Source organism: Branchiostoma lanceolatum, chromosome 2 (assembly GCF_035083965.1).
Source record: "Branchiostoma lanceolatum isolate klBraLanc5 chromosome 2, klBraLanc5.hap2, whole genome shotgun sequence".
Classification (NCBI taxonomy): Eukaryota; Metazoa; Chordata; class Leptocardii; order Amphioxiformes; family Branchiostomatidae; genus Branchiostoma; species Branchiostoma lanceolatum.
In genome coordinates, this window is record NC_089723.1 from 35,212,867 (window position 1) to 35,228,933 (window position 16,067).

Below are 16,067 nucleotides of genomic sequence, written 5' to 3' on the forward strand. Positions count from 1 at the left end.
TTAACCTGTGTGTGGAGCACACATAATTTGCATGTAGTCATTAAATGAAGTGGCTACTTTTTCACTGAAGTTGTAGCTGTTTCCTGACATTTCACCCCCCCTTCTCTGAAATCTTCAAAACTCTTCAAAAACTTTTCTTACAGCAATTTTCTTCAGCAGAAAAACCTAAATTAAGCGATATAACGTTACAACTAGTAGTAGTACACATGTTGGAAATGTATGAGCAGGAAATGTATTCAGGTACAGAATGACCTAGAGGCTTAAGCTACAAATTATAGCATAAATATTAGAGCCTCTTAAGTAAGAGAGCCGATGGCTAAGCCTAGTCTTCTTCCTGTGTTGTACTGTGGGAGCTAGTTATTGACGTCATTATGGGTGCATGTCCCCAGGATAGGAAAAACTGGTACTGTGAACGCATTTACTTTTGAGATGGTTTTATTTTGCAGCAGGACAGAGAAGGAGGTGTTTAAAATTTGGAGGTTGAAACATTTTTGTAGTACAGTAGTAATGCATTGGAAACGCATATACTTGGTGTCATAAATTCATGGCGGAGAGGTCACAGCAAAAACAGCAATAATAAAATCACTGTGAACATTCAAAATTTACAATACCACTTTCAGCAATGTTCAGTTTCCTGTGGAAGTACATTGAGTGTTATGACAACATTCAGTCTCACGTTACTGTTCAGAAGTCATTCTTTTTTTTTTCTTCACCCATTTGACCGGTGGCAGCAAACATTACATTAACATATAGCCAGTATACATGATGACAGCTAGTGCTGATCTCGTGTAGGTGAAATATGATGTATCACAAATACATGTTCCCGCACAGCTCCAATTTTACTTGCACTCATCTAACACATTATGCTGGCAGTATTTTGAGCCCTAGTAGAATGTTGAAGCTATCCAAGGTTTTCATTTTTCCCTCGGGCAATAAAATTACAGCGACAATTTAAAGATTCACAGTACATTATTGAGGCTCGGGATCTCAAGCTATCTTGAGGCTCTGTGCATTAAACCCGTCCCCTTTATGCTTCCCCACCAGATCCAGCATGGTGTGTTTTTTAGCCAGGGCCCGCGAGGACTCCAGCTCATACATGGTACAGAGGTTGAAGAGAAGGCCTTCTTGAACGAAGCGGTTGGGGTCTTCCTGAACCACACTTTCAAGCATCTTCAGGGCCTCCTTAAGGTTCCCCAAGTACAGCTGGCAGACGGCTGTGTTGTTGATTGCCTATTGGTGGAAACAAAAATGTGTTTATGTTGAAATGCAGGGTTTGAAATACAATTAAGCAACTTGCAATTTTGCAAGTAACCCCAAAAAAGTAGTTTGAACCCTGAAATGTATTGTCCTGCAACAGCTTTACTCACTCAAGAAAGTTGTTCTACATACGCAAGGTGACAGTAACTCAAGCAACTGTGGATAAAATTTGGAAATGGTCAGATGTTTCAGACCGCATCCACTGTCTTGGCACTGACTGGATGTCTAACTTTCATCAACATTGTTATACATATTATCTTGTATTTCTTGCTTTATTAAAAAAAAAAATAAAATACAACTAAAAGGATATGCTGAAGATGGCATAGGTGTAGGAGGCTAGTTTACTGGTAGTGGAGTGTGCTCAACTCCCATATACTTTCTCATGTAAGTGTAAAGAAAGCAGTATGTGACACGGATGGATGAACACACATGTACCATTTTTTAAAGTCTTTCCTTTGAACCTCCTGCCTTCCAAACGCAAGGCGAAAAATCTACCTTCTTGGCCATTGCACCAGTCTGCCTTTAACTGTGTTAGGATTTCTGTACATGCTTGCAAGATAGGGGCTAGTCCACTGTAGTGGGGTGTGTTTGACTCTTTGAAATCTTTGAAATCTTTACACTCTTTTTCATAAGTGCTGAGTGCACAGTAGAGAAAAGTTTTTGGTTTGAACCCACATTACCTTCCAAATGCAAGGCACCCTACCTCCTAGGCCTTTGTATCCATTTGCTTTTAACTGTGATTAGCAGTACATGTTTGTAAAACAGACTTCACATATGCCCGAAATTTGTGTGATTACTTTGGTAGGAACACCTTTGTATCAGAAAGGGCCAAGAAGAGATACTGGAGGGCATTTCCTATTATGCACACAATATCACACATCCTCTTTAAATCATTTGATGTGCCTGTTCTGTCGTAAAACACAGGAAGTAATCAAGCAAATGCACAGCCTCGTGTTCCGGTGGGCTTTGAAATCAACTTCAAGCGACATGGATGCTAAAGATCTAATCGTCTCTTCTCAGCTCTTGATACCTTTTTTCCCACCTTAAGCCAAATGCTAAGATGAAGGAAAGAAAGTGGTGATGTGGTAAGAAATCATTATGGAGTAGTGCTGTGTACTGGTACTGTACCGTAAAAATTGATTCAGTACAGGTCCAAAATACTGGATCATGAAGTACCGGTACTGTACCGATATAAACTTAAACCAACATGTGCTTATTTTGTGACTGATCTCCTTACGTTTAGTTATGCAGCACTATTCTGGAGGCATGTTGTGAGTAACTTGCTGCAGCCATCAAGTATAAGTAATGAGAAATGGCAGCAGGCACAGCAATTATATTTTTCTACTTGGTTGCACTGATAAGAATACGTATGTAGTGGCAGGCTTTTCTTCCATAAATGGCCAGGCAACATGAGAGGTACATGTACCTCGGAGTTGTACTTTCCAAGCAGATAAAAGGAGGGAAGATTACAACACTTCCTGGCACCTTGTTTTTCTCATGTAAAAACCACAAAAGAGTTCCCCAACATCTGTTCAGAAATTGAATATCATAACACTTTCGTGGTGAAGAGATACATGTAGACAGACGGTTCACTGAACCTGATTCGGACCTTTATAACATCCAAGAACCGAGTCCAAAAACCTGAAAGCCTAAAAACCTGAGTAAAAAAAACCCTGAACAAAGTACAAATATATTTTTCTATATTGTTTGATAAAAAGTGTTTTGAGTCTCCCCTCTGACAAAAAAGGTATTTAAAATAAGCGCAACATTCAAATATCAAGCACTGGTTTATGTTGAAAGTTTTCTCACCAAGAAACTTTCATAGTCGTGCGTGTCAGTATTAATTCTCTATGCTTAATATTGTTCTAATAAAACAAAACATCAGCTGGACAGGATTAGGTCCAGGTTCAGGTCTGGACCTGAACCTAAATCTCTGAACCTAAACTTGGACTTGGACCTTATTAAGCCAAACCGGTATCCACCCCTAGTAATAGCACATATTTAGATACAAAATAAGTGGAAATGTTATTGAATGGAAGTCCATTCAGCTACAGCACCGGAACACTGATGATCGAGTATTTTGGACCTGTATCTACATGGTTTTTGTGATATTGCACCAGAACTAGATACCAATAGGCAGCCCTAGTGAACACAACTACTTTTACACAACTCACCACTCCATTGTCGGGTTGCAACTTGTAGACTTGTTCAAACAGTTGGCCGGACTCTGCAAATGACCCTTGGCCCAGGGCGAGGAATGCTCTGGAAGGGAAGACAATCACAACACGGAATTATTGTTGAAATTGATCATACTAAAAGTACCCATATTATCAATGAGAGGATACTTAAACACTGTAAATCATGGATTTGATGCAAGAAAAGGACTTAAAATATAACATTCCATTTTGCTTAACTGGCCTGAGGATCACTTGACAATTGATAAAGACAGTAACAATCGACAACAGTAATGCACATGCATATGAAACATGGCTGACCTGGTTTATACATTTTTGTTGAGGTAGGTAGAGGAGGTAGGTAAAGGCAAAGATCTCATAGCCTTGGAGGCCGTAGGGGCAATGGGTTGTTATTCACTATGTCTAAGGGCACAGCATCAGAAGGCAGAGCCCCTCCCTCTCCTTCTATCCCCTTTACCTCCCCAGCCGAAGTAAGGTACCCATTTTACACATGGGTGGAGTGAGGAGAGTTGTGTCAAGTGCCTTTTCCAACGACGCAGTGTCTCGCCAGGACTGCAGGGAATTGAACCTGTGACCTCACAACAGGGCTCTAGCCAGCCTGAAATTTAATTCGGTAAGCGCAAACTTTTTGTATGAACCTAATATATCGGCCCACAAACCACTGGCAACCACCGTGCCTCTGTTTGTCTGCAACCTTGGGGTTGTCACCTGTCGCCGGCGGAAGATAGAAATGGCCTGAATCGACTTCGCCTCAAACTTCCGCTTCTTTTCTGGAAAGCTTTGCAAAAGTTCAAGCCCTGTCTATATCTTTTCTCCCTTTTGTCCGTCAAGGTTTACGGATTGGTTTTGAATTTTTTCCGTAACACGCAGCAAAGTCCCGTAGATTTACGGCAAAACTGGCGCTGGCTAGAGCCCTGCCTCACAATCTCATGTAAAGTAGCCTTGCCACTTCGGCCATTCAATGATATGTTGAGGACTTGGGTTTTACGTCATTTACAGAAGTGGACTTGCTTAAAATTTCAATGGTGTTACTTACTACTTGTTACTTGTTACTTGCTTAGGTCTCTTCACTAAGTGAATCGCCTGCGTTAGGATGAGTAGTACGTCTAATGGTGTAAGACATTTTAATTTTCAACTCACTTGTTGGTAGTATTGACAGCCTCTCCATCTGCCTTATCTTCCAGCAGTGGCTCTGCCTTCTCGAAGCACTGCTGAGCCCCTTTCACATCCCCAAGCTGTAGTCAGAGAAATGTTTGATATGGTCAAGAATGAATTTCATCCAAGAAAACAAGAATGGCAAATATTGTGATTATTAGTGTGTATGAAATAGTTGAATTCTTGCATCTTCACTTTAAAAAACGAGACATCAAAGCTGAAAGTTCCACTGCAGTATCATAGAGTGATAGAAATCCTCTAGGGGGCCCAAAACCTAAAGTATTTGTTTCTTCCTTTTGCCAACCCCTATGAACATCCCCAAGCTAAAGTCAGAGTATATACAGAGAAATGTTGGATAAAAAAAAATCATACTCAATAGTGCATCTCATGAAGTAAAACAAGAACAGCAAATAATCACAAATTTTCTGTCATTCTTTTAGACCCCTGTAGTGCCTTACTGTGGCTCATAGGGCAGCAAGTTTCCTGCCTTGTTGTTTCAGTAGCAGGGTTTCTACAGAAAGGGGCTGTTAGCTCTTTCCCTTTAACAATTGCTGCAGACACCTCCTAAAGCAAGGGACCCTCATTCTACATCCCTACTGAAAGTTGGGTGCAGCCCCAACCGAGATGCCTTTCATTCTCACGACTGAACCGGGGTCTCCCGGTTGGCCCAAAAAACAACAACATCACATTTGCCTAGTATACACTTAAGTTGTCAGGAAGCATATCTACATGAAATGTACTTTATCAACTCCATATTGCAGAAATAAGTTTCAATAAACCATTGTGGAACTCATTTATCTAACCAACCAAATATAATATTCAGGTAGGTTGTTTGTTCCCATAGCAGCCAAAAAAGGTCCTTCCAGTTCTTCTATTCCCAACGGTTCAATTTGTACAATGCACAACATTAAATGTGCTTCACTTCATCTTGACTTGTGTATGGAGCAATCCTCATTAATTTTGGTCGTTGTTTGGGGCATGAATGCCCAATGGGGACAGCAAAAAAGTGGTTGCTGGCCTGTGTAATGCTTAGGTCACAATGGGAAAAAGGGGCCCTGTCGGGCTGTTTCTTTAACATTACTTTTGGGCGTTACCCCTACATGGCTCCGTGGGGCACTCTGCCACAACCAGGCTATTTTTGGGGCACCGCTGGGGCCCTGGAACTTTTTAACACAGAGTTAAAATCAATGGGGACCAGGTAACAAATAGGTGCTGTGAGCTGCTCGTGAGAACACCAAGGGGTACCCTTCCGGTATCCGGCAGTCTACTGGGACAAATTTGTACAAATTTAAGGGGCCCGGCCGGAACTACAACTTGGTTGAACTGCACAAAATTGAATGGTACTGTTTTAAATGTGGCTTATGACTGGAGGAGAACTCAATCAGAGAACTGTCTATTATAGAAATACGTTTTGTATTGAAATTTGTATTGAATTTCGTATCTTGTTCAGTTACTTTGTAATAGCCTTCCGCTAGTTGGGTAGCCCTGGCTGTACTTTTTTCTACAGCCAAATAAATAAATAAATCAAATTAAGTACATCTTGTACATATAGACTCAGCATGTGGGCCTCCTAATGGCTGTTTTCATACGTTGATAACTGGCCCCAGCGGATCAGGCCAGCAGTGTCTAATGACCAATTATCAGTGCCCCAACCCTCAGCAGTGACACCTTCTGTAATCTTGTTACTCGCCATTTTGAAAGTTCACACTTCAGCCTTGAACAATTTCATCAGGTTGGTGAATGACTGAATAGTTCTTATATTCACAACCAAGTATTTTACAAGAGCTGATGTTTCGATGACTGTCTGTCATCTTCATCAGGGCAATACTGACTGGTTCACAGTGCACTGAAGCTAGGTGTTACTGCTAACAATGCAGTAGCTAGGTGAAGAAGCTAGGTGTTACTGCTAACAGTTCAGGTCTTCTACATCAGAGTTACCACATCAACCTAGGCTTTCTTCAACTTCTAGTCTGAGTAGGAACTGATTACAGTGGCCACAACCATATGATTATATAACTCTGACTACAAACTTTGAGTTCCTATTAGATGAAACCAACGACTTCAATAACTACACTATGTCTTAATGTATTAATGCAATTGAGCCTAACAATATTTTATAGCTTCATATGAGTTTTGTTGTTACTTGTCTCTTAGTAATACATTTCAAAGTGCCACTTGCTAATAAGGTTGCGTTACGGCAACTGCAAAAAATGAGTTTTTCCTTGTCAAGGTGTATATGTTGAATGCAATCATCATCTTCAGCATATCATTTTCAAAGGGGTATTGGTGGTATACATATACGGGTATGGAGTCATTTCTACAAAGGGTAACTGTTAGTACAAAATTGTATAGGTATTAGGTCATCTCTACAGGGACACTGGTTGCACATGTACAAGACTTAGTATGGTGTCATATCTACAGAGGTACTGGTGGCACATGTACAGGCATGGTGTCATTTCTACAGCGGTACTGGTAGTACATGGACAAGTATCTCTACAGGGGTACTGGTGTATGGTGTCATTTCTACGTACAGGGGTACTGGCGGTACATGTAAAGGTATGGAGTTTCTTTCAAGTTTCCATTAATTTTGGAGATATGATACAGGATTTCCACTTCGTGATGAAATAAGCTATCTGGATAATTGCCTCCCCGTGGAATTCATTTTTCATCAAACGGTTCCATCATTGCAATGACTATTGTAGTGTGTTAATACAAAAGAACACAATGATCTAACATCATATATTTGCGTGTCATCATTATATGGGTGCAGTCGAGTAAGAGTAACTCATAAAGGGACCATAAAGTAGATTTAGTTCTTCAAAATTGTTTGATATTAGCAATTGTTCACCTGTTACGTACACGTATGTTCAAGTTGCCATACATTGTACCTGTTACACTTGTCACACACTAAAGTTCTTCTTCTTCTATATCTGTTACAAGATATGGTTCGGACTTACATCTAAGATCTGATGCATTCTAAAGGTTATGAAAAGGGATTACACACTTTCTTAAAGCTGACTTCAAACCTTTCTTCTACCCTTGTGCTGTCACTATATTGTAAATGCATCTATCCTAAGGCCTATAAGAAAACTCAAGCAGCCTTTGAAAGTATGGACCTGTTTTTGTGTCAACAAACAATTAACACGCATTTTGGACATCAAACACGCAATGTGACACGATTTAGCAGCCAATCAGAATGGACATCTTGTAAAGCTAATAGGAATACACCCACGCCGTAATTACTGTACATTCATTTACTTTTGCGATGGTTTTATTTTGCGGTTTGAGGGAAAAGGAGGTTTTCACTGTGTTTTAGATTCACGGTTGAAAACATTCTGTATGATAGTTAGTAAAATATTAGAAGCACATGCATGTCGTCATGAATTTGCGTTGGAAATTTCGAAGTGATAACCGCAAAAATAAAACCTTGCAAAAGTTTCAAGGTTTACAGTACCTTAGGAAGGAAAAATTCCACTTATATCAAACACACTTAGTCTAAGTTAACTCTGTTTTAATACTTGACATGCACATGTAGATACACATTTTGTAAATTGTATGTGGGACATCTTACCTGTAGTTTAATTCTGCCCATTGCACTCAGAATCTGAGGGGTATCTCCTACCTCTTGAGACAGTATGGTGTCCATTGTCTCATAAGCTAGGTTAAAATCCTGCAACCCAAGAAAACAATCTGTATCTGTACCTGTATCTGTATAGCCGGTATAACCGCCCTTCGGCGTAACACACCAGCTTCGCAGGCACGCGGCGCGGCAGCAGCTGGTTATATTACACTGTACGGCCTTTCACACCTAACTTTTGCACATCTGACTGCAATCGTTCTTTGAAGCTATTTAGTGAAGGTGTTCCTACAGCATCTGATGACAACGAGTTCCATTCTACTATGGTTCTCGGGGAATACGAATTTTTGAACACATCAATCCTTGGTTTGTAACTCTGGTACTTAAAGGCATGACTATTTCTAGTCCTTTTCTGGGCTGGTATTAGATAATTATCAGTCGGTAAATCCACAAGTTTATTAGTCATTTGTACATCATGCAAAGCCTGGATATTTTTCTTCTGTCTTCAAGTGACTTCCACTGTAGATCTGTTTTCATTTTAGTGACACTAGCACCCCTGTCATAGTTGTTCGTGCAGAACCTGGCAGCTTGGTTTGCCAATAAGTTTGTTAATGATTATTCATTAATACTATGTACTGGTTAAGTCAAGTACTGGTGTATAGATAAAAAGGCATCTACATCATCATCATGTTCCACATTAATGAAAAAAAGAAAGTTGCAATTATCATGTGATATTTTTTTCTACACAAAGCCAGTTACAATGAACAAGTGAAGAGAGAAAACACCAAATATCATCACACTCTATCCAGTCTCCTTTGTTATGCTGACCAAAATATCCGTAAACACAAAAACACAGACACATGCAAAACAATACCTTGATTTTTGAGGTAATGAAAGGATTCTACACACATTTCTATCTACATGATTGTACATTACCTTACCTTCAATACCACAGCACAGTTAGTGATAGAAAATTGCACCCGCACTTCCCGAGACTTCCACAGCTCCAATGATGCTAGGGGAGGAGAAACAGGTTTGAACACAACTTTTAATAATATAAGTGTTATGAAAAGGAAGTCTAGAAATGACAACAAGTGTATCGTGAGATAAACTAGGGATATAGCATGTACATGCTTGTTCAAATGAATTCAATGCGCTCAGTTCTGTCGATAGATTCAATTACATACTAGGAGGTGATAATCCCTACTGTGTGCAGATAGGTATACACATCAAAGAATGTTTGGACATTAGAACAAGCAATGTATAAGTATATGACATGTGATATTTCGATATGTTGCTCTATCCCATAAGATTGTGTGTAATCAATCTCATTTTTATGCACTTATTCGTTTGTATGTATGTATGTATGTAGTAGACCTTACGAAAGTCACTGTGCTTTTGTTGTGTCAATAAAAATCTTCTCTGTATTTCTATATGATAATTACCTGTTCTGTTCTCTGGTGACAAAACCAGCATGCTTCCATCCTCAGCTACACCCTTTTCCAGGTTGGTCACGATCTACAACATAAAAGTTTAGACCATTGTAAAAATAAGATCGCATACAGGGCTGTTTCCAGGGCCTGTCTCTCCATCCCAGGATGGAAATTTTCTTGTTCGGACGTAAAAAAAGTTTACCCTGTCCGCTCAAAATCTTAACTTTATGACATGGAATTGATTGATTGGACTTATTGAAAATGTATCTTAAAGTTTGTAAGCTTAAAATTACGAATTCAACACTGAAAACTCAAAACATCTACCAGGGTGCGAAATACCTGGTTGCATGTTGCACAGTGCAACAAGATTTCGGTTGGTGCAAGTTAATTCCAAACCCAGGTAGCGCAGTGTGCAACCTTATATTTTGAGCCAAAGATTTCAATCGGAGCCCTGGAAGCTCACAAAAACACAGTGTCACTCTCATAAAATTCGGTAAATCTTCAATTGAAATAAAGAAATCAACACTTTTTTGTTTTAAACCATCCAAAACCCTTCATAGATCGTGGAATTTGAGCTGAAAAAGACAAAAACACACTGCCCTCAGCTAAACAAGATGTTGTTAGGTCAATGGGAACACAATACTATCTAATATATATTTCAAAATTGTTAGTAGTATTATACGCTACATACGAGCTTGATTTGAAGAAATCGGTGCATGTTGCTGGAGCAACCTGAAATTTGGATGTGCCACCTAGCATTTGCCCTAGGTTGCAACATGGGCAACCTGGCTCAAAAAAGTACTTCGCACCCTGTCTACTCCCAAACAATAAGTGCGATGGAAAAAAATTTAAAGCTGGAGACAGCCCTGATTGTATATAAGAAATGGTGAAAAAATAACATAAAGCTGATTGATCAAGTAACAATCTCACAATCAATACCTGGTTACATGTGCCAAGCAACTGGTAGAGTCTGTCAAACCTGTACAAGTGACTATCTGTACATAAGGACCACCTGGCCAATGTAGTCACTTTTTTGGGTGGTTCTTTAGATAACGTTTCCCATTGACACAAGCATTAAGAATCATGTCTATATAGTGACCAGAATTATCGGCCCCCTGATGAGTGGTCTTCTAGGGCAGTTTTGACTGCACTCAATTTGTCACAAGATCAACTTGAACATAAAACATCCCTGCATTGTACAAAATTTAATGTAAATCTAGGACAGTACAAAAGAAAGGGTTCAAATATATTTAAAAATTCCAGAGGGCTGTTTGATTCAGTCACACTGATCCATACCTGGTTACATGTGCCGAGCAGCTGGTAGAGTCTGTCAAGCGCCTCATGTGGTTTTCCCAGGTACTGCGGCAGCTCTGCATGAAGAACCCTGAAGTGGAACGGGACCATGGTGCCTGGGAAAGTACAAGAAGAAAAGCAATATTGGTTTGTAATGAAATCATGCATGTACATTAATCTTAATAAAAAAAAAAACAATTTTTTTAGGATAATATGGATATCTTGTTGATGAATAGCAAGAGTAAATCAATGGTAACCAACTTCACTCAACACAAAAAGTTCTGAAACTTCAATTTGATCATTGACAATCATATCACTATCATCACTTTATCAATTGTTTCATGTCATATATCATTAGAAAGCTTATCTATTACCTTACATTACAAAGTTATCATACTTGTTAATGTGATCCTATATTCAAAGATGTGCATGACTTTTGTGAGTGCATCATAAAGTGCCAGAATATTCCTGCCAACAAAATGTTCATCCTTGGCAGGGGAACTTTTTTTGGTCAACCCACTCACAAAATGATGGTGGTCATTGCACAAAAGCATGATGATAACAAAGGTTTCGTTTTAAGAAGAATATACAAGCATTCCACTGAAATAACAATTAGTGTTAATCATTAAAAACAATAGATATATGACCAAGGGGAATTTGGGCACTTGTTTTTTGTGACGAACTCTCATAGTCATAGTCAGCAGCTCTGGTGATCATAACAAGATAATATTAACTGCACATTACCTCTTCTCCCCTTGTATGTGTCTGGGTAGAACTCGTAGTACAGATCAGGTTGGTCCAGTCCGCTGAATGCCTCCAGTTCAGCCTCCGCAGTAGAGAACATTCGCAGACGAACCAGCAACGCGATACGGGTGAACCACAGCTGGGAAGTACAATGATGATGATGAAAGGTTTATCAAGAGAACAACATTGATGTAACACATATAGAAATAGAGTTGGACTATGTAGGGTCTATACTTATTTTACTAATTGTAGATATTGTCTTCACTTTATTTGCATATCAATTCATACTTTGTAATTAAAACCTGCTGATCAACAAATCTTGCTCAGTGTCACTGATGAAAAGTAGTGAATGCTACTTGAGACATTTCCAAAATCTTACCCAGTTGCTTGAGTAACTGCTATTTGGTATAATCCTAGATACACAGAAACCATAGAAAGTTGGATGGCTCGATGGACTGATGGATGGATGGATGAATGAATCAATAGAAAGTATTCTTTCCAAGTCAAAATGTCTTTACTTTTGTTGGCAATAAGTTTTTCTTGATCAATACCGCAGAGAACCCATGCTTTCAAAATGATCTCAAATCAAACATGGTGCCGACTTCAATGCCCACACAATGTTTATAATCTTTTTCCAGTGCTACACAGTACACTTTCATCTCTGTGGTTGGACATCATGTTATTGCTAAAAAAATAAGGCAAAAAGTTATATACTTGACAGTGCAGGTACAGGTACAGTACCAGTACATTGATGTTACGGTATTTGTGGCCTGTACATGTACACCTACATGTAAATGATATCTGTGGTACTGTAACAGTACCGGTACACAGCACTAGTCAAACATTACTATAAAAAAAGTCATTAATGTTGACACAAAAGTCCCTGTCCCTTTCATACCTGTAGACTTTGTGGAGTATGTCTGGAGAGCTGTCCTGCCATGCCCATCCCCTGTCCACACTGCGCCAGCAGTCGGCCTGTCATGTCTACTGCAGCCCGCAAGTTCCCCGTTACCTGAAATTGGGGAGACACATGTTATATACATGTATTATGATACATGTCTGTATACTATAACAAGTATCAAAATCTTGAAAGTCAGCTTGTAAATACAAAGTCGGGTAAGTCATGCTTCCAACTCAAAAGATGTCACCCCAGGATAGGGGTGTTCAAATTTTTTTCCCTAGAAATATCAATATCGAGTGGAACTTGTAGTAGGGGGATCTTCACTAAGTAGCCTTAAACAATGCTTGCATCTAGATGTGCAAAGGTTAGGTGTGACAGGGTAATAACCAGCTGCTGCCATGTGGTGTGCCTGCAAAGCTGGTGTGTTACATCAAAGGGCAGTTTTGCAGGCTATACTTATAAGGTCCTTTTTCCGGTAGAGGGGCATTGTTGAGTGTTTATACTGGCTATACAGATACAGAAACATGAATGCAGTATATACAGTGCACAGTGTTGTATTCTCTACAAGAGCGCTCAGTAATTAAAACACTAAAGCACTGGCAAGATATTTTCTTACAATGAGGTGCTTGAGCCCCTGTTCGTTATGTGACACACTGTCCACTGACAGGCTCTGTCTCTTTGATGCCTCCTGTTCACCAAGACTTTTCTTCATCAGATCAAGGATGGGATCACCCTGTATAGGAAGGGAGAAAAAGATGACATTGAAAGATTTGAAATAAAAATAATAATCACCTATATCATCAGACATCCTTAAAAACGCTCCAAACAAAACCATGAAAGATCCTACCTAAACCATAGAACCTGAAGATATATAATTGCATTCAAATTTGAGTCAGGTTAGCCAAGGGCCACCACAGAGATTTTTTTCGGAGGTTTGAACCCAGAACCTTTAGATTCTTGGACAAACACTCCAAACATTATGCCACACAAGACCCCAAATGTAACTCCCGAACATACCTGTGACTGATCCACCATGATGCCCGGCATGGTCAGCTGGTCCTTCTCTAGCATCACTGTACCCGGCGGAGAGGTTGCTATGGCAACCAGGGTCTTCCTGGTGCGCTCCGACGGGACCCAGGCATCGTGACGACGGTCCATCTCGCTCATGTTGATGACCGCCGTGAACGGGTCCTCCTCTCCTGGAAACGTTCCCTCGGTCGAACCACCAAAGGGACCTACACAGTCATCAGCACATTTACAGAACATGTCATGCTAACAAAAATACATAGAGACTATCGTCTGTATTGAAACCAAAAACCAATGCCACGAAAAAGACTTTCACATACAGGTCCATACCTATATGGAACAGTTTGCCTAACATAGCTTTCATCCTGCTAGTAAGTCTAATTTTCGGCAAGAGCTTCTCATGTATATAAATCAATTGATTTGATTAGATGTAGAATGTAAATGATAGCTGTAATGACTTTTATGTAGTTTGTATATCTTATGTTTGTATGTTTTATGTCAAGGAAGATTAGCTGCTTACAAATCTTGTACGAATAGCTAATGGCCTTAATTATAAAGTATCCAAGTATCAAACCTTGGGGTGCACTCTGGAACAGTCCGTGAGTCGTGCCCACTGTTGCTTTCTGATTGGCTGCCCCTTCCGATTCGAAGGCTTCTTGTGCAGTTTCCACCGAGAAGGCACGTGCCCTGTCTGGGACATTGCTCTCTTTGACCTCTTCTTTAACATCTTGCAAGTCAGACACATTCTGAGAGGCTTCTGTTGAGCTTGTTAGTTGAACCTGGGCTACTGCAGCATCTTTGCCATTGTCTGATGGTGTCTTCGGCTTCGAGGCGGCGTTTCCTTCCTTATGAAGCTCTTGGTCTATCTCGTGCAGGAGTGCATCATGGGACAGCTGGCGGGGCGTCGTATGCAATGCTTGCTGGGATGCCTGCTCCTCCTTCTTGGTTTGTACGGAGACGCAGCTGCCGTCAGTCTGTTCCTGACCGGTCTTCTCCGCCGACTGTGCAGTCGACAAGGAGTCGAAGAAACTGGAACCTTCAGTGTCCTTTGCTGCCACCGGTGTGTCCTGGAAGAAGGAACTGACTGAAGGGGCCATTGCACTGTCCTTCTTAACGTCTCCTTGTTGTTCGTTAAAGACATGGATGACGACCTGTGTCTCCTCCTGGGGGCTACCAACCTCCTGGAGGAGGAAACCTTCGTTATCGTAAGTTACCGGTGGAGTGGGGCCATCGCCCTTACCACCGTGACTGTGTTTACTGGGAATCTCGATGCCATCGTACGTGCTATCCTCCTCCTGACCCCTGACTTCTTGACCTCCGCCCTGTTCCTCTGAGAGAGCCTGCTGGATGTCAAACTTGGCCAGGTCCACACCTGACTGTACTGATTTAAACAGGGCCGGCTCTGTCGGCTTGACTGTAAGACCCATGTCAAATGGAGGCTGCTGTAAACCCAGCGGATCCGCTTTCTTCTGGTCAAAACTGGACATGACTTGATCAAACTGGTCTGACTTGCTTTCGGACACTCCAAGCTGGTTTGAACTGGTAAGGTCTACATCGCCGGCAATTTCCACCTCAGGGGTGGGGGCCATGCGGTTGTCAACGTCAGTGGGGGAGGGGAAGGTGTCCACGCTGGAGGACGGTTGGAGCTCGTCGAGTCCATCGCCTTCGGTGTCTGGCGGGGAGTCGAAATCGATGGCCACCTCTTCCAGGTTGCCGGGGATGTCGCTCATCTGACCCGTCGAGGCGACGTCTGTGTCTGACGTAACGCTCTTCCTCTCCAGACTGTCCTTGACAACTGTTGAATGACGCACAAAAATTTGATCAGTGTCGTAGATTGAAAATTCATCTGTGTCAGAAATTCCTTTGGAGCAAAAAGGAACTGTACTTTTTAATACAAAAATTGGACTTAAGTTTCACAGTAGGAGGGGGAAGAAAAATAATTAAAGAACATGTAAAACCAGTTGTAAACATTTCAAGACCTTGCCCGATGCCATCTGCAGAGCTGGGCGTGTCTAGTTCAGGTGTTCCGAACTCGGAGGAGGGGGTGTGCAGCACACCTGTCTCCTCCTGCACAGGTGTGTCGGCATCAGGTGATCCGTTCCCCAGGTCTATGGACTCGTTAGGGTCCAGGCTGGCTGGGAGTTCCAGTGATGATGACGGTTTGTCCTGATCCATGGTCGCCCCTCCTGTGAAAAAATAAACATGTTATTCAATACCTGAGGCTATTGACAGGATGATCGTGTCAATAGTGGGAAAATTTGCACTATTGACAGGATGATAAACAGAATTGAAAGGATAATTCTGTCGATAGTGACTATTTCATCATCCTGTCAATTGAGCTAACATGTCTGTTATTGACAGGATGATCCTGTTGTGTTGTTTACATAATTTGCACTGCAGGCTGCAGATAGGGGGAGGGGGCATAGCCCGGACCTAGTTTTAATAGCCTCCCACTATCCAATAATGGGTTATGAGAAATCAACAAT

At 41.0% G+C, this 16,067-nt stretch overlaps 1 protein-coding gene across 1 annotated transcript; it reads right to left on the reverse strand.

Moving 5' to 3' along the window:
- Positions 1-417: 417 nt before the first annotated feature.
- LOC136428835 (trafficking protein particle complex subunit 12-like) lies at positions 418-15,778 on the reverse strand. The gene is made up of 13 exons (XM_066418617.1): positions 15,561-15,778; positions 14,156-15,376; positions 13,573-13,790; positions 13,172-13,288; positions 12,553-12,666; positions 11,655-11,793; positions 10,914-11,026; positions 9,630-9,702; positions 9,126-9,199; positions 8,179-8,277; positions 4,593-4,687; positions 3,432-3,519; positions 418-1,230 (listed from the first exon to the last, which is right to left on the reverse strand). Exons 1-13 carry the CDS (start codon positions 15,754-15,756, stop codon positions 988-990), a joined length of 2,790 nt encoding a protein of 929 aa, XP_066274714.1. The 5' UTR covers positions 15,757-15,778; the 3' UTR covers positions 418-987.
- Between the last annotated feature and the right edge of the window lie 289 nt (positions 15,779-16,067).

Excerpts from the sequence above, each read along its gene's own strand:
- LOC136428835 (XM_066418617.1), bottom strand. The coding sequence starts at position 15,756 with ATGGATCAGGACAAACCGTCATCATCACTGGAACTCCCAGCCAGCCTG. Across the intron at positions 13,791-14,155 it reads GTTCCAGAGTGCACCCCAAG|GTCCCTTTGGTGGTTCGACC; the intron begins GTTTGATACTTG and ends ATGACTGTGTAG. Across the intron at positions 11,027-11,654 it reads CACATACAAGGGGAGAAGAG|GCACCATGGTCCCGTTCCAC; the intron begins GTAATGTGCAGT and ends GTACTTTCCCAG.